This window comes from Tachyglossus aculeatus, chromosome 14 (assembly GCF_015852505.1).
Source record: "Tachyglossus aculeatus isolate mTacAcu1 chromosome 14, mTacAcu1.pri, whole genome shotgun sequence".
In the NCBI taxonomy this organism is placed as follows: Eukaryota; Metazoa; Chordata; class Mammalia; order Monotremata; family Tachyglossidae; genus Tachyglossus; species Tachyglossus aculeatus.
Window position 1 is genome coordinate 43,577,962 of NC_052079.1, and position 19,017 is coordinate 43,596,978.

A 19,017-nucleotide genomic window follows, 5' to 3' on the forward strand; every position below is an offset into this window, starting at 1 on the left:
GTTAATCAGGTTGGATGCAGTCCCTGTCCCACAGCAGGTTTTCAGTCTAAGTAGGAAAGTAGTAGTTTCTCGATGAGGGGAAGGTTAAGGTTCTAACCACAATTTGGTTAGTAGAAGTTCATATGCACACAGGCAAAATCCTAAAAGTGCATAGAAATTTGAGGGTTTCTTGAGAGGGGAAGGTTTAAGGTCTAATTTTTAAACCATAATTTAGTGGTAGAAATCAGATTAAATCAGACACAACCCTAAAAATGTATAACCTACTCACCAAATAGGTGATGGTCACAGAGCTCAACTAAAAGAAGCTGATAGATTGCCCCTTCTGAGCCTTAAAATAAATTCAGAGAACATTTGGCTCTAGAAATAAATTCTCACTTTTTGTGGACAGAGATTGTTTCTTCTTCAGTCAAAATCTCCCAGGCCCCTAGTAGAGTGCACACAGTAGACACTCCCTAAATATGATTTATTGATTGATGAAGATTTAAAAGTCACCAATGGAGTGAATATTCATTTTGGATGTGTTTCTCTCTCCTCCCACCACCCTCCATCACCTCTTGCCTATCCCTTTCCGTAGCCATCGACGGCTGTGAAACCCGCAATGGAGGTTGTTCTGTCAAAGCAGACTGTAGAAGGACCACCCCAGGAAACAGGGTTTGTGTCTGCAAGGCTGGATACACTGGAGATGGAATTGTGTGTCTGGGTATGTAGAATTGGGCTGGGGGTCGGGGTTGGGGGGGTGTCAGTGCTTTTTAGCACTGAGAAGCAGCATGGCTCAGTGGAAAGAGCATGGGCTTTGGAGTCAGAGGTCACGGGTTCTAATCCTGGCTCCGCCAATTGTCAGCTGTGTGACTTTGGACAAGTCACTTAACTTCTCTGGGCCCCAGTTCCCTCATCTGTAAAATGAGGATTAAGACTGTGAGCCCCCTGTGGGACAACCTCATCACCTTGTAACCTCCCCAGCACATAGAACAGTGATCTGCACATAGTAAGTGCTTAATAAATGCTGCCATTATTATTATTATTATTATTGTTATTATTATTATTATTATTAATTTAGCCAATGAAAAAGTGAAAGAGGGTGGAGGAGTGAGAACTGACAGCTATTAGACCTGAGCCTGACTGAGATCAAGGAGGGAGAGAGGATAAAAGCTTCAAGACTAGAGATAGAGTCCCAAACAGAGGTTTGGTGGTAGCAGAGGCAGAGCACTTATCCCCTTTCTGGCCTAGGGTTTGTTCTCCTTTTGTGATTTGGCATTTATTCAGCCCCATAGCCTATGGGTTTTTCATTTCCCTCATTAAGCAACAACCCAGTCCTCTTAAGTCTATATTGATGCTCCTTAGCATAAGATAAACAAAAGAATCTTCAAACTATATTTGAGTCATCTAGTGAGAAATCTGTGTACAGATATACAACCCCTTCCAAATACAATTCTTTTAAGAGTTTCTGAAATTTTCGTTAACACACTTCTTAATAATAATAGTAACTGTGGTATTTGTTAGTGCTTACTATGTGCCAGGCACTGCAGTAAGCACTGGGGTGGATATAATGAAATCAGGCTGGACACAGTCCCTTGTCCAAACTTGGGGCTCACAGTCTTACGAAAGCTACAGATTGACCCCCAAAACTGTATAAACTTTCAATATTCTTACTCCCCTCAAAGAATGGATAAGAAAGTTAAGTGGCTAATAAAAGCCATCTCACTATGGAACTAGAGTTATCCTAGGTAAAGTAGGCATTTTATTACTTCACCTCAATAGCCATAAAACAGCCCTCCTAAGGCATTTAATAAATTTATGATGATGCAAATGTGACACTCTAAACATGAAATTGGGATTTATGTTTTAAAGAAATCAATCCTTGCTTGGAAAACAATGGTGGCTGTGACAAAAATGCAGAATGCACTCAAATAGGACCCAATCAGGTGAGTAGTTGTTTCCTGAAAAGTGGTCAGTTAATTATAATTGTTTAGCGCTCATTGTGTGGAAAGCACTGTATTAAATATAACTGACACGTTCCCTGCCTACACTGTAAGGAGCTTACAGTGTAGAGAGGAACATTAATCAGGGACACTTGGAAGGCTGTGAAATTCATGAGGGCCTGAGACCCAGGAAATGTGTGTCAGCAAGTCGGGGGAATAGGAGCCGTGGATGATGGGGAAAGGGATATAAGGAGACAGGGTGTGCTCAAATAATTCCAAAGGAAAGAAAAGAGAACTTGACGCCACTTAGCATCACCTAATGTGAGTGTTCACCCCCACCCAAACCCCATAACATATATGTACATACCAATTAATTGAATTTATTGAGCACTTACCATGTGCAGAGCAGTGTATTAAGTGCTTAGGAGATTACAGTATAACATAGTTGGTTGACATGTTCCCTGCCCACAATGAGCTTACAGTCTAGCACATACCTTTATAGTCTAGCCCATACCTTTATAGTCTCTCGTTTCTGCTACCTGTAATTCATTTTAGTGTCAGTCTTCCCCACTAGATTGGAAGCCCCTTGAAGGCAGGTATCATGACTGTATTTTCAATTGTATTCTTCTAAGTGCTTAGTATAGTGCTCTAAACCCAGTAGGTGCTCAATAAATATTATTGAAAGGGTAACATTGAGGGGACCCAGAGGAATTGGGCCAAACCAGTGACCCTCAAAATTGCTCTCAACTTAAATATTCAGTTGTGTTGGTAGTGTACAATGGGTAATAGTAAAAAAAAAAAGGAAACATAGGAATAGAAGCAAATGGAAAAAGTTTCCTTCAACAGCCATCTTGTCAAATCAAATAGGCACATGCTTGCATTTAAAAGTAAGAGACTAAGTAAACGATAATTCCATCAGCCAAATTTAGCCTTGCCATTTTTCCCGTGGCAGTCCCGATCCCTTAAGGATGGGAGAACAAATTGTTTAAAAAGGTGAATGGAGAAAAGTGGGGTGATGGGATGTTTAGAGATTGGGGAGAATTTAAGTCGACAAATGGGCTCAAGGTAAACAAAACAGAAAAGAAGTTATGGATGTTTTATGTAATATAGTCCTTTTCCTTGACAGGCAGTCTGCAATTGCTTGAGAGCATATTCGGGAGATGGGAAAACATGTACCCTCATCAATATCTGCCGGACGGTGAGGATAGCTACAGGGCAAATGCTCTTACAGTTCACCTTTGGTTTGGCCTTTTTCTGGACTTTCTTCCCCTGGGGACCTGCCAAGTTTTGACAGAGATATGTAGTTTCTCCAGAAAATGGCCAAAAGTTAATCCTATATAACTATTCATGATATGACTTCAAGGACTATAACCTAGTTGTGCCCTTGGTTGTGTTTCTCCACACACTCACATGTCATAAAATTTAGATCCATTGCAGAACCTCTGAAATAGTACTATGAAATTTATTTACCTTCCCTGTTCTGTAATGCTGTCACTAAACTATTGTTTATTCAAATAACTCCAGGTATATTAGCAAAATAAATGAGGACTTGGAATAGTTATGAGTGACAATTATGATACAGCTCCTCACTCAATTATTGCTGTGATGCCACACTTTGAATTATGGCAACAAAGATTAAAGTGCCATTGAGTGATACTTGACATAACAGTACATGACATTCTTTTATGTGTTAAATGCTGATACTTGACAAAAGCAGCACATAACACATAAAAAACTTATTTCCTATTTTGATCTCATATCCTTGCATCTACTTCAGCACTTAGCGCAGTGTTTGGAACAGCGAGGTCTTAATAAATGTAATTGTAATTATTATTATTATATCACCTTTCCTATGGTTCTGGAACAGATTCCAATTTATACCATTTAAGGCAATATGAAAATGTATCCATGGTACTGCCATTCACAATATAGCCACATTTTCAAAGAGCATAACAATGCTGTAAAATGAGATACAGCTGTACATACAAGCATGGTTTATGGCATATCAGGGACTCTTAGAACTGTCCTTTTCATTCTCCAGAAGTATTCCATCTGTCAGAGATAGCAAAGCAACATGGGTGCCTCAAAAAAAAAAAAGTGACTCTCAGAGAACGTTTCTGTAAATACTCTGTATCTTCCTATTTATAGTGCCTCACACCTGAGAGCTGCAGAGTAATTGGCAAATTATGCAGCCCATAAATCCTGTAATTAAATCCCTCTGTTGACAGTAGTAACAGTAATTGCTGCATATCAGTCTGCTAGCCTCTTTATTGCTGATGATCCCCAGATTTGCAAAGGCCACTTAGGTAAATGAGGGGAAAGGATAGAAACCAAAAGCAAAGAACAGAGGGAGAAGGATGGAGTTTGCTGATGCTGTATCTGGTATTTGAGGGATACGGACTTTACCCTGAAAGATTTTTTTATGCTGAAGAAGACTTTTAAAGCTGGGTCCAGGTTTCAGTCAGGTGAATAGTGCCTAAGTCACCCATGGCAAAGTGTCTAATTAATAATTACAATAACTGTAGTATTCGGTAAGCGCTTACTATGTGCCAAGCACAGTCCTAAGCACTAGGGTAGATACAAAATAATCAGGTTGGACAAAGCCTCTGTTCCACATGGGGCTCACAACTCATATGATGGGGATAGAGGAAAAAGGTATTTAATCCCCCTTGTACTGATGAGGATATTAAGGCACAGAGAAATTAAGTAATTTACCAGAGGTCACATAGCAGGGCAGAGACAGGATTAGAACTCTGACGTCTGTGCTCCTACCACTAGGCAGTGATTTTAAATGTCACCAGAAATGGAGATTGTGCAGTACGAGGTCGAATCCCCATCCCAGCCAATAAATTCTCTCTAGGTATAATTAAGCTGTTACTTTCTACAGTGTGAACTCTTCTTCTAGTTCTATTCTCTCTGTAGTAGGAGCCCAACTGGTGGAAATTCTCTTTAGACTATCCTTTACATAGCTGTGTGTACATACATGCAATATATTGGCAAGAAGTCCCCATTTCACTGTAACCTTTAATGAAATTTTAAAGCTTTATGCAAGTTTAAGGGAAAAAGTACTTTTCCAATAATAGCCAGCCTTTTAGTCCTAATAGCCTTAAAGTCTCTTTTCTTCAATTTATTCATGCACTTAGCATTCCGAATTATGCACTGCAGTAGTTATACAATATGCCAGATTCCAGTTGAGATTATTTTATCGTGACATTCTCTAGCTCTTTGTAATATACTGTGTGTGCATAACATCATGGTTAATCACTTTGATTTGAGGTTGAGAAAGCATTTCTAATGCCTTGTGATTCTCTATTATTTTTCCTATTTTATGCTGTGGTAGGAGAATTCTCTCTCCTTCTGCAAGGCTGGTCATAATTTCCTTATAAACAAATGTGGTTTGGGGAAGGTGCTCCAAGTTCAGGAAAAGGAATTAAATGGGTTCTTAACTGTAGAATCATTTTGCAAATTGCTTTGACACTCTACAGCCTGAGTTTATTCTCCTATTGAAAATTCCACCAGAAAAATGGCGGCTGTAGTGAATTTGCTATCTGTAACCATACCGGACTGGATGAAAGAACTTGCACCTGCAAACCGGACTATATTGGGGATGGCTTCAACTGTCGTGGGACTGTCTATCAGGTGAAGCATCATTTGTTCAGTGAAATTAAGTATTTTAGCTAAAGGAAGTGTTTGCAATGACCATACCAGTTGAGTAAGCTTCAAGCTGGATGCAAGCCCTGATTCTCTTGAGGATGGGCCCCTTATTCATCTACGTATGCTTCTCTGCCTCTCTTACTTCCTCCATTTCCTTTCTGATATCTAGTTGGATGCTGTCATAGGTATATTAAATATTTGTGGAGTTTTTAATAATAATTGTGGTATTTGATAAGCCCTTTACTATGTGCCAAGTACTGTACTAAGCACCGTGGTAGATACCTCCTTCCCTTCCCCTCAGCACCTGTATATATGTGTATATGTTTGTACATATTTTTTTACTCTATTTATTTTATTTGTACATATCTATTCTATTTATTTTATTTTGTTAGTATGTTTGTTTTTGTTCTCTGTCTCCCCCTTTTAGACTGTGAGCCCACTGTTGGGTAGGGACTGTCTCTATATGTTGCCAATTTGTACTTCCCAAGCACTTAGTACAGTGCTCTGCACATAGTAAGCGCTCAATAAATACGTTTGATGATGATGATAATCAGGTCCCATATGGGGATCACAGTCTAAGTAAGAGGGAGAATGGGTATTGAATCCCCATTTTACAGATGAGGCACAGAGAAGTAGTGACTTGCCCAAGGTCACAACAGGTATGTGGCAGAGGCAGGATTAGAACCCAGATCCTCTGACTCCCAGGCCAGTACTTTTTTTTTTTAATGGTATTTGTTAAGTGCTTGTTATGTTCCAGGCACCATACTAAGCACTGGGGTAGATACAAGCTGATCAGGTTAGACACAGTCCGTGTCCCACCTGGTGCTCACGGTCTCAGTCCCCATTTTACAAATGAGGTAACTGAGGCACAGAGAAGTTCAGTGACTTGCCCAAGGTCACACAACAGACAAGTGGTGGAGCTGGAATTAGAACCCAGATCGCTCTGACTCCCAGACCTGTATTCTTTCCACTAGGCCATGCTGTGTCTCTCAATTTATTCCTTCCCACGTCAGTCCCTGTGCAGATGGTAGATTAATGTCGACAGTGGGAGTTGGAAAGCAATTACTCTGGGAACCCCAACTGTTTTGTTGTGAAATCATCAGTATATGCTGGTGAATGATTTGCACAATGGTGAGCCTGGGAGTCTCAGCCTAGCACTCCACCTTCCTCTGCATCCATTTCCACCAGCTTTCTGTCTAGTACAAAGACTTTCCAGGCGCTCATTTTTCCCTCTTCCAGCGGTGCCTTTGGACTCAAATCCAAAGAACAGAGTCAGGAATATGAAACTGGCCAGCACTTGAGAGCTGGTGGGATGTTGCAACTTGGGATTCGGTGTCGATTCCGACAAGTAATTTCCGACAGACTAGCAAGAGAGGAGGGCCAATAACCAACCCTGTCACAATTCAGTTTAAGGAGTTTGCAGTCCAAAATGGATGGAGTACAGTCCTCTAGACTGTAAGCTCATGGGGAGGGAAAGTGTCTACAGAAGCAGCATGACTTAGTGGATAGAGCACAGGCCTGGGAATCAGAGAACCTGGGTTCTAATCCCAGCCCCACCATATATCTGTTGTGTGACCTTGAGTAAGTCCCTTCATTTCCTCTGTGCCTCGGTTTCCTCATTATAAAAGGGGAATTGAGATTAGGAGTCCCACATGGGACAAGGACTGTGTCCAACCTGATTAACTTCTCTCTACTGCAGTGCTCAGTACAGTGCCTGTCACACAGTAAGTGCTTAACAAATATCATAAAAAAACTGTTATATTGTACTCTCCCAAGTGCTTACACAGGAAGCGCCCAATAAATATGAGTGATGGATTGATTGCATCCTTGGGAATATTTGCACATGAAAGGATGCCCTTGTAAAGTATTTTTCCTTTCTGCAAGTTTAGTTCAAGAATAAAATAATTTATTTTTGACTGTAGGAGCTTCCCAAGAATCCAAGAACGTCCATGTATTTCTATCAGCTTCAGGTAAGAATTCCCTCACTGTTCCATGACCCTGAAGAAGTAATCCTTAAAGGCAGAAGACATCGAGGATTGTGTGCAGATACTGGGTGGGGAGGGAGGTGGGGAAGGGTGGAGGGGAGACTGAGGAAATGCAAAAAGTTGACCTTGCGGCTGCTCTGTTCCTCTCTTCACTGATTCCCCATCAGCCTCTGCACAATCCCTCACTCTAGGCAAGGCCTCCCAACCTTGAATGGTGGCTGCTGGCATAGTTTTCCAGGCTCTAGCATTCTGAGAGTTGCCCCAGAGGTACCTGCCCAGGCTGGGGTGAGTCAAAGTCAGATGGCAGGTGTCATCAGGGAGAATTTTATGGCCTGTGCCACCCTGTCAGCTCCCATATTATCCAAACCAAAAGTGGCCTAAAGCCACCAGCCTGTCACCTCGCCTAAGATTCAACTCATTCATCGTTTTTCATAAGATGGGATTTTCATTTCAGGACTTTAAAGCAATCCCCCATAGTGGGCTCAGTCCACATTAGTCTTGTGGTTTACCCCTGGGGATCAAAGTCTTACCCTGTGGACTGCTATGGAATTCCTGGAATTTGAAGTGTAGTATATTTCCTTCCTGAAATGAGTGGATGACGTGTCCATTTTTTCACATTGAAATCAAACAGGGATCATCATCAATCGTATTTATTGAGCGCTTACTATGTGCAGAGCACTGTACTAAGCACTTGGGAAGTACAAATTGGCAACATATAGAGACAGTCCCTACCCAACAGTGGGCTCACAGTCTAAAAGGGGGAAATGAGAGAGTCTGGATCCATAGAGAAGCTTGCTTCAGGCTAGTTTGAGGAATTGAGCCTCTGAATAGCACTGCCTTGAGTCTGGTTATTCTCCTAAAGCAAAATTCAGGCCTCTTATTATTGTGACTGTTTAGGGTGATAGAGGATTTGGGCATGGGATTCTCTCTCCAGGAAAACTCGGTCAGAGACCTGGCCAGCCCAGGCCCTTTCACCATCTTCGTGCCCTCTTCGGAAGCTTTTGAGGAATCCCAGGTAAGGAAATGATTTTTGATGCCGAATGAGGAAACGGGCACTCTGGCTTCTGAATGTGGTGTTCAGCCTTCTCCCTGAACCTCCTTGGGTTTCTGCCTCAGATTAAAGACTGGACAGCCAAGGGAATAATGCCCCAGATTCTTCGCTATCACATGGTAGCCTGCAACCGACTGCTCTTTGATGACCTGAAATCAGCCCCAAACATTACATCTCTCCAAGGGGAAATGCTGAAGATCACCTTCACTCAGGTAAATTGAGCAAGAGGAAATCCTCTGCTTCCATTAGACTTTTTCTGAACTGGCAACTCCCTTTCTAATTGCTTGTCACCTGAGAGGAGACCAGACTTCTGCATACCATTCCTTGTGGGTAGAGAATGTGTCTACCAACTCTTACAGTATATTTCCCAAGTGCTTAATACAGTGCTGTGCAAACAGTAAGCGCACAATAAATATTACTGATTGATGTCTCATGGGAAGCAGCATGGCCTAGTGGAAAGAGCACAGGTCTGACAATAGCTTAGGTTCTAATCTTAACTCCACCACTTGCCCGCTGGGTGACCTTGGGGGAGTCATTTCACTTCTCTGTGCGTCAGTTTCCTCAGCTGTAAAAATGCAAATAAAATACCTGATCTCCCTCCCCTTTAGACTGTGAGCCTATGTAGGACAGGGACTGTGTCCAGCATGATTATCTTGACTCTACCCCAGCGCTTGGCACAGAGTAAGTGCTTAACAAATATCACTATGTTAATATTGGTGGTGGAAGTGGGACATTGGTATAGTTGGGGAAGAAGCAGTAGGATAAGAGAAACAGAATGGACAATCAAATCTCCCCCTGGGCGCAGCTGCACCCTTATCACAGACCTCCAAAGCCACTGGATGCACAAATTTTCTCAGCCAAATCAGAGAGATTCAATCCACTGCACGTGCTGGGCTACTGTGAGGGGATGATCCCCCCAACTGGAAATCCCTAAAAATGGAAAAAGCAGGCTAGAGTAGGTTAGAATGCTGTTGCAGGTCACAGAATAAGGACTGTAAGTGTGTCCCTAGACAGCATGATGGGCAGGGATCGGGTCTACCAACTCTGTTGTATTGCACTCTCCCAACCACTTAGTGTAGTGCTCTGCATACAGTAAGCACTCCATAAATACCACTGATGGATTGAGAGGAAGGAGGGCTGGGAGGGGGAGGAAAGGGGAGGGGATACTGGAAGGGTATAAGAGGGAATCCCACAAAAGAGTCAGGGCTAATTACCCAGCAGCCCTGGCTCACTGTGGTGGCAGTTTCCCCATGTGGAGTGGGGACTGGTGAGATTTGATAAATGATGGTATTTGTTAAGTGCTTACTATGTGTCAAGCACTGTTCTCAGCAATAGGGTAGATACAAGCTAATCAGGTTGGACAGAGTTCCTGTTCCACTTGGGTTTCACAGTCTTAATCCTCATTTTACAGATGAGGTAACTGAGGCACAGAGAAGTTAAATGACTTGCCCAAGATCACATAGCAAATGAGTGGCAGAGCTCCCAGACCCGTGTCTGCCACTAGGCCTTAGCTAACTGGGTAGCTACCAACTACCAAATATCTACCAACTCTGCTATATTGTATTCTCCCAAGCACTTAGTACAATACTCTACACATAATAAGTGCTCTATAAATATGATTGATTGATAGAAACTGGCAGCGCCTAGTATTTGGCATTCACTGTCTCCAGTGGCTGGGAGACAGGTAACAATTATTATACCACCACCCCAACTTCCAAACTTCCCCAACAGACTGGCTTTGACAACCTCTCTGTGCCTCAGTTTCTCCTTTGTCTCAAAAGACAAATAATTCCTTTTGTATCTCTTCCCCCTAGTAATACTGTGAGAATTAATGGGAGAAGGGTTTTTAATACTGGGGTCCTTGAAATTAAGGCTCCAGAGAAACACACAACAGGTGTTTGGCTTCTGGGTTAGAGGACTGTGTGCTTATATTTGCAGTTACTGAAAGTGTTCCGGAATGGGGCAATTTGCCTCACAATTACATGAAAATGCTCATTTTGCCCCGATTGAAATGACCTTGTGCAAAATCAGTAAAAAGTGTTTGTATTTCTACTCCTGTCTATATCTTTTTTCTATGAAAAGTCGTGGATTTACTTTGTTTGTTTCAGGATACAATATATTTAAATGGCAAGGCCAAGATCATATCCAGTGATGCCATCAGCACCAATGGTGTTATTCATGTTATAGACAAACTGTTAATTCCCCAAAACATGCAGGCCATCCCCAAGGATACATCAGGAAATAATCTGGTATGTAGGCTTGGAAGCATTTAATTATCAAGCAGTCATCTTCAACAAAATTACTGTCCAGCATACTCCTTGCCCAAAATGTTATTTTGAGTCTGTTTTTTGTCGGTTTTTTTTTTTGTCAAGCGGGGGGAAATGTGTTATTGTAAACCTTTTGGAGGGAAGATAAGAAACAAACAAGCAAAATCAAAAATCTCTATTCGAATGAACATTTTAGAACTCATTTCCGAGTTTCTTGTATATTCCATTACCTTCAGAAGCAACACAGACAGACATAAATGTTCCCTCACTAAGCAGTAAAAAAGCTAAAAGAAAACTAAAAGCTGTAGTGGCCATAGTGCTATCGTGGCTCCAAACAATTCCTTATGTCTTAATGTTGTACTCTCAGGTGCTTAGTATGCAGGTGGCACTCAGTGAATACCACTGACTGATTATGAGCCATATGTGAATTGCACATTTTCTATTTCAGTTTCACTTTGTCCCACCAATAGGGACAAAATGTCATAATTAAATGAAGAGTTTAACATTGAGCTCAGTGTTTAGGCTCCTTGCCCCTAAGGGTTAGAGCCCAGGACAGTTTCCCAGTTTTCTCTCCCCTAGGACCTCTACTGCTAAAAGCAATGTAAAATTCCATAACAATTCATAAAAAAAGGCATAACAATGACCCTAAACTTCCAGAATACTGTGATTATTTGCCAGATGAAACAAAACACCTGTATTCTTGTTCTCTTTGCAGGAGAATCTTACAACAGTGGCTACAAGCAATGGATATAGCAAATTTAGCAAACTACTGGAGGTAAAAATACAGGGGAAAAAGACTTTTGAGTTGTCAGCCTGTAACTAGTTCGAGATTTCCAGAAGTCAATGAGATCAGCGTAAGGAAAGACAAACTTTGTGCTGTGGCATTGTTATTTGGGATGCCAGTTTGTTCCATTCCTGAGGGAGTTTGGAAAATAAGGACCCCCTGCCTCCCACATGGTGGTTTGAAGGGATATCAACAGTTGCTTAGGTGCTAATTGCCTAAGGTGTCCAGTTGATTTTAGATGTGCCTGGGGAACCCTGTCTAGTGTCCTCAAAGCAGTGAAAGGAGCTGATTTACAATCCACTAATGAGCCCTGTCCTCTGATTCCTGCAGAAGGGATCCAGTTTGTTGGAATCATCTGGCAATAATCTAATGCATTTGGACCAGACTGATTTCCATTGTTAACATCTGTGTGTCTGCTCCAGTTTATTAGCTGGAGGGAGGTGGAGGGAGGGAAATGAGGGAGTAGAGGTATATGATGATGGATTTTGGCAGCCTGAGTGGTGGAGCCTCAGCCATGAACTCTGCTGAATTCCTGGGAAATGAATTATTCTAAAAGAAAGAGGTGGTGGGACAGGGGTGAGGGAAGGTGTTAAGGGCGAGTGTCACTTGGGACAGAGATCGGGACACGTAGGATCGGTGGGAAGGCCACTAGAGAACAAACTCTATGCTTTTCCCTTGAGCGCTGGTCAGGTAAGTGGGAATGGCACTCTTACATTAGAATGGAAGACGGGAAAATTTCTGAAAGTCCCAAATTTCTAATGATCAGATTTTGAGAGACTAAATTAAGACTCTACAAAGGCCCTGACAAAAATGGTTTTGTTCGTCTTTATTAAAATGAGAGGGTAAATCCCACAGTTTCCCCAGACTGAAAATGGTGGGATGGAAAAGCTTAGCACAAAGGTGAGCAGGAATGTTTGCAAAAGTTAGCACTCTTTTTTTTTTCCTATCAATAGGAGCCAAATATTTAATTTCTCCTGCTCTGACAGTTTGGGCACTGTGCAGTAGAGATCTAATTAGATTACAAATAAACTAGTCGATCTCAAAATTAATGATTTCAATGTATGAGAAGGTGGGTAAGCTCTTTGTGGGCAGGGAATGTTTCTGTTTATTGTTACATTGTATTAATTCATTCAATTGTATTTATTAAGTGCTTACTATGTGCAAAGCACAATACCAAGCTCCTGGGAGAGTACAATATAACAGACACATTCCTGCCAACCAGGAGCTCAGAGTCTAGAGGGCGAGACAGACATTGATAAAAATGAATAGATAAATAAATTACAGATATATACAGATAAGACTCTACAAAGGCCCTGTTGTACTCTCCCATGTGCTGAGATCAGTTCTTTACGCAGAGTAAGCGCTCAATAAATATGATTGACTGACTGACCCGTTCATTCATTCATTCAATCATATTTATTGAGCACTTACTGTGTGCAGAGCACTGTACTAAGTGCTTGGGAAGTACAAATCAGCAACTCCCCCCTCCTACAAACATTGTCTCTACACTAATCCTTCTTACAGTGGTGCCCACTTACAGGTTAATTTGCTATGTGTTTCAGGATGCAGGATTGCTGAGGCTTATCAATGATCCCATTCATGAGCCTGTCACTTTGTTCTGGCCAACTGATGAAGCTCTTGGTGCAATGTCCATGGAACAGCAGGATTTCCTGTTTGGCAGTGACAATAAGGACAAGCTGAAAGAGTACTTAAAATTCCATATCATCAGAGATGCCAAGGTACAATACTCGAAACAGCCACCTATGTTTTAAAGTGCCCTGGTGCTAAAGTCCCTAATTAGAGGCAGGGATAAAGACTAGGTGTCGCCCTTCCTGACTGTAAATGCTGTTAAAAATCAAAAGTGCTTTGTAGAGGAGATTATGGAATCTGTGGAGTCAGACTGTCACTTAAACCATCCCACAAGAATCCCTCCCTTAAGGCAGGGTGATAGATTAAATGCCATCAAGTTCCCTGCCAGTCCTGTGACCCTAAGGTATGATGACTCCCTGTTAGTCCTGTGGGGAAGACTGAGAGTACTTTGTTGGCAAAGAGGTGGGCAGAACACAGAAGTTGATGGGCAGGTAGGCAAATAACAGAGTCACTGGCCAACAGTGGTCATTGTACACAAACATTAATTTCTGACCATGTGACTTTGGGCAAATCACTTGACTTCTCTGTGCCTCAGTTACCTTATCTGTAAAATGGGGATTAAGACTGTGAGCCCCACGTGGGACAATCTGATCACCTTGTATCCACCCCAGCGCTTAGAACAGTGCTTTGCATATAGTAAGCGCTTAACATGCCGTCATGATTATTATATCACTTCTGAATTTCAGAGGACCTGTGACCTTAGGGTGACTTTAGACAAGTCACTTAAACTCTGTGTGCCTCCATTTCCTCATCTGTAACATGGGAATTCAGTGCCTGTTCTCCTCCCTTCTTGACTGTGATCCCCATGTGGGGCAGGGACTATTTGCAGGCTGGGTCACTGTCAGAGGCAGTGCCTGACACTGCCAGACTACAGGCATTCTCGGGGGTGATGGTAGAGTCCTGAATGGCACAGTTTGGTAACAAAACAGGTCAAATAATAATAATAATAATAATAATAATAATAATGGCATTTATTAAGTGCTTACTATGTGCAAAGTACTGTTCTAAGCGCTGGGGAGGTTACAAGGTGATCAAGTTGTCCCAAGGGGGGCTCACAGTCTTAATCCCCATTTTACAGATAAGGTAACTGAGGCACAGAGAAGTTAAGTGACTTGCCCAAAGTCACACAGCTGACAATTGGCAGAGCTGGGATTTGAACCCTTGACCTCTGACTCCAAAGCCTGTGCTCTTTCCACTGTGCCACGCTGCTGGGTAGAGTCCTCCAAAGCTTAACAGAATATAAAGGATTGGACAGAAATTTATTCAGGATTCCCAGTTAGGGTGAGCACACAGAACACGTTTTATGGGACATCCTTCCTCAAATGAAGAAATGGGTTGGCCTAGTGGATAGAGCACAGGCCTGGGAGTCAGAAGGACCTGGCTTCTGATCCCAGCTCCTGCTGTGTGACCTTGGGTAAGTCACTTAACTTCTCTGTGCCTCAGTTCCCTCCTCTGTAAAGTGGGAATTAAGATTGTGAGCCCCATGTGGGACATGATGAGCTTGTATCTAACCCAGTGCTTAGTACAGAGCCTGGCACATAGTAAGCACTTAACAGATATCATTAAAAAAATGACTTGAATCCTGTGTGAAAGCAATATGGGCCATACGTTATCCCATGTATTTTTAGAAAATAACTTATGTATCTCCATTCTCCTACCAGGCCATTCCCATGCTCATAATCATACCCATCCCACACAGCTTTGCTTTTAAAACGTGATCCCTGGGGGCTTCCCTTACCAGCTGAACTGCCTGGGACCCCTAAGTCCATGAGGATAGGAGAGGATTGGGCAAGAGAGGAGGCTGCTGCAGTAGCCCCTCCCTTTGAAAAATACATCGTTTTCTCAGTATGTAACGGCCAATGTCAATGCAGAATCACCTAAAATGTCACTGTCTTGTTCACAGATTTTAGCTGTGGATCTCCCTAACGTGGTTTCTCGAAAGACTCTTCAAGGTTCCGAAATCAGTGTGAAATGTGGAGATGATAACAATATTGTATGTATTTTCACATCACATGAGATGATGTTATGAAGAATAAGTATATTTCATTGTCCAGTCACCAATGACTACATGACAGTTATGTTTGTGTTCCCCTAAAATGACTATTTTTCTTGCTGGTGACTATTAACCATTCCATGACGTCCATCTGTTTTCTAGCTCGGCTATGGCATTGATTTTTCAAAGACTTCACAGGCATTTGTGAACTTGTTCCACACACTCACACATACTCACTCTGACATGGAACCAGCAACTTCAAAAGCTTGCGGTGCGCTTATTTCCTGTCTCCAGGGCAAGGAACTAAGATTTGGAAAGGTCGAGGGTCAAAACCAGTCAGGAAATGAAGGGCAGATCCAGACTTGGCACTAAAGCGGCAGAACCCAGGGCTCTCAGTTCCTGGCTCCTGATCCTAGCCTTCCTTCAAGCCTAAAGTGTTAAAAATTTTGCATTTGAATAACAACTTCTTGACTCCCAAATATCCCTTATTTGCAGTAGCGAACAAAGCTGCTCCCGGGAAAGCAGAGCAGTGAGACCATAGTTCTTCATTTAACAGTGAAGCAGAAAGCCTAGTGAAAGAGCACAGGCCTGGTAGTCCAAAGATCTGGATTCTAGTTCTGGCTCTCCCACTTTTCTCCCGAGTGACCTTGGGCACTTAACTTCTCTGTGCCCCAGTTACCTCAGAAGAATTGACTTTGAGCCCATGTAGCACATGGATAGTATCCAATCTGATTAGCTTGTATGTACCCAGAGCCTAGTACAGTGCCTGGAACACAGTAAGCACTTAACAAATACCATTAAAAAAAAAAAAATCTGCATCAAGTGAAGGGGAAAGGGGGATCAGGAGTTCCCCTTTCAGTCAGTTGATCAATGATATTTTTTCAGCTCTTACTGTGCATAGCACGATACCAAGTGCTTGGGAGTACAGTTCATTAGAGTAGGAATATGGCATCTCTACCCACAAGGAGCTTACATTCTAGTGGGGGATACAAACATTAATATAAACTACAGATGGATATGTACATAAATGCAGTGGGGTGGGGTGACAAGTTTACAGGCAATGCAGAAGGGAAGCAAATAGGGGAAAGTGAGGGCTTAGCCAGGAAGACCCTCTGGAGATGTGATTGGAGTAAGGCTTTGAAGATGGGAGGGGTAGGGGGTGGCCATGGTGGTCTGTCAGATATGAACAGGGAGGGAGTTCCAGGCCAGATGGAGGACATGGACAAGGGGTCAGCAGTGGAAAAGACAGAATGGAGGTACAGTAAGAGTAGGTTGGCATTAGAGGAGCTTTAGATTGGACAGTCTCAGAGGACATCTACATCATGTGACCCTGAATGTATGCCCGGCATACCGCATGAGAGTCGGGTGTCTGGGTGTCCGGTGTTGGGGAGGACCATCAGTGATCACCCAACCTCCAGCCACTCTCCTGAACATCTCAACTCCCGGAACCTGGGAAATGCTGTCCTGACCTGAGAGATCATTAAGCTGGGGAGGCCCATTGAAGGATTGGTTCCTTGATCTCTTTTTTCCCCCCTCACTTTCTCCTAGGGTGAGCTGTTTCTGAATGACAGGAAGTGTAAGATTGTGCAGCGACAGCTTGAGTTTGACAGTGGCATTGCTTACGGCATTGACTGCATGTTGATGGATCCCAGCCTGGGTGGCCGATGTGACAATTTCATCACCTTCAAAGTATCGGTCAGTCCTAAAACTCTCCTGCATGTTTCTCTTGGGAAGCTTATTTTCTTGATGCAGATCAAGGCTCATGAGCTAAAATATGTCCATAACAGTGATGCAGAGAAAATTAAGTTTATTTCTTCAAATGACCCCTTAAACCAGGTTAGAGGAGCAGCATGGCCTAATGGATAGAGCACAGACCTGGGAGTCAATAGGACCTGGGTTCTAATCCTGGTCCACCACTTATCTAATGTGGGACTTTGGATAAGTCACTTTATATACTAAGCGCTTATATACAGTGCTCTGCACACAGTAAACGCTCAATAAATACAATTGAATGAATTTCTTTAGGGCTGTTACCTCAGCTGTAAAATGGGGGTTAAGATTGTGAGCCTCACGTGAAACCTGGACTGTGTCCAATCTGATTAGCTTGCATTTACCCCAGCACTTCGTACAGTGTATTGGTAAATAGTAAATGCTTAATAAATAACATTAAAAAGTCCAAAAAAATAGAAAGTTCCCCAGTAGCGTCCTACAGGGGTTTGCAAGAGGTGTCATGCTCCTCAAGTCTGGATTCCCCTTCGTGCTGGCTCCCTGTTGGCAATGTCCATATTTTAAAGGGCCAATAACCTACAAGGCTACTTTCTATCTTACCCAAGGGTTGCGCCTTTACATCACCATAATAGCCCCAAATCCTGGAACACTCTCTCTCCCACTTCTCGTCTTCTGAGCTCCTTGTCAGCAGAAGCAGCGACAGTTAAAAGGGTGCACTCCTTAGAACCACATATGTAGTTGTCTTTCATACTCAGAGGCACCACTGATGGGGAAATCTGTAGAGCTGCAAACTAGAGCCACATCGAGTCCCTTGAAAAACCACAAATCACAATTTCAGGACAGGATCAACCAATCAATGGTATTTATTGAGTGCTTACTGTGTGCAGAGCACTGTACTAAGCACTTTGGCAAGTGCAGTATAACAGAGTTGATACATACCCAGCCCACAACGAGCTTATAGTCTAGACAGGCTGGCAGTACATAGGGCATCCCAGGCCTGGAAATCCTTTCAAGACCTCTGCAAAAGAGGCACTTCAACCAGGAAAGGGGTGAGTAGTTGAAGGAGGTATTTGGTGCCTCCCAGGGACAAAGGTTGGAAACTTCTGCCTTAGAGATGCTTCCCAGCTGGTCCTAAAAGCTAAACCAGAATTACCTCAGCCTCTCCTTACCCTCTACCCTAGCCTTTTTTCAGATCCACACTATGTACTTAATTTAATCCCCATCCTTCTTGGCAGTGGTTCCTACCTGATTGAATAAAAAGACCAGATGAGAAAGATGGATGATCACATTGTGGGGCAAAATTTCAATAAAGACTGTATTTGTAGTGAAAACTATTCCTCTTTAAAGTTAGAATGGTCCCATAATTTCCAGTAATTTTTTTTTCCCAAAATTGTTTTTTCACCTCTTCTAGGGGGAATGTGGTAGCTGTTATAATACTCCTGGCTGCCCTGTCTGGAGTAAACCAAAGGTAAGACTGAAGACAGAAATAATAATAATTATAACAGTAATGGGTAGGAGTATAAGTATGTTAGTTTTTAACCACTGAAATCTTCAGAAAATATGTGTAATTAAATTTTCAATGAATGGACGAGAAATTTTAATATAGAGGGACTGGGAAAGCTGTCTATAATAGCCCCTACAGTGCTAAATTCACCCATCCAACTCACTAGGGCATCCCAGAAAAGGCTTATAAGTGGAAAGATGGAGGACTAGGGCCTCCTTCCTACAAAAGGAACTTGAACAGATAAGTGACGATTTTCAGGAAAAATCTTTTCAGGAAAATCCTTCCATATTAGGTCCCTCAGTGGTGAGCACTCAGTAGGAATAACTAGAAAATGGTAGAGCTGGAGATTAAGATGTGAAGCTGGCAGCATAGGTATCAGAATATGAATGAGGTGGAGGTATAGTGTGGATATAAGTAATGGGATCAAGCTATGAATTACCTTATGTGTTGAGGATTCAATTGGTGTTTGCTTTTTTTCTTCC

The 19,017-nt window shown here is 42.4% G+C and overlaps 1 protein-coding gene across 1 annotated transcript in view; it reads left to right on the forward strand.

The window, feature by feature from the left end:
- STAB2 (stabilin 2) overlaps positions 1–19,017 on the forward strand; it is a 113,792-nt gene that overhangs the window by 77,586 nt on the left and 17,189 nt on the right. The window contains exons 43-55 of the mRNA XM_038756908.1: positions 575–700; positions 1,849–1,922; positions 3,046–3,117; positions 5,439–5,558; positions 7,496–7,543; positions 8,493–8,573; positions 8,675–8,821; positions 10,718–10,858; positions 11,592–11,651; positions 13,223–13,399; positions 15,214–15,303; positions 16,852–16,998; positions 18,443–18,499. Of these exons, the coding sequence (XP_038612836.1) occupies positions 575–700; positions 1,849–1,922; positions 3,046–3,117; positions 5,439–5,558; positions 7,496–7,543; positions 8,493–8,573; positions 8,675–8,821; positions 10,718–10,858; positions 11,592–11,651; positions 13,223–13,399; positions 15,214–15,303; positions 16,852–16,998; positions 18,443–18,499 (1,340 nt within the window). The remainder of the gene's footprint in view (positions 1–574; positions 701–1,848; positions 1,923–3,045; positions 3,118–5,438; positions 5,559–7,495; positions 7,544–8,492; positions 8,574–8,674; positions 8,822–10,717; positions 10,859–11,591; positions 11,652–13,222; positions 13,400–15,213; positions 15,304–16,851; positions 16,999–18,442; positions 18,500–19,017) is intronic.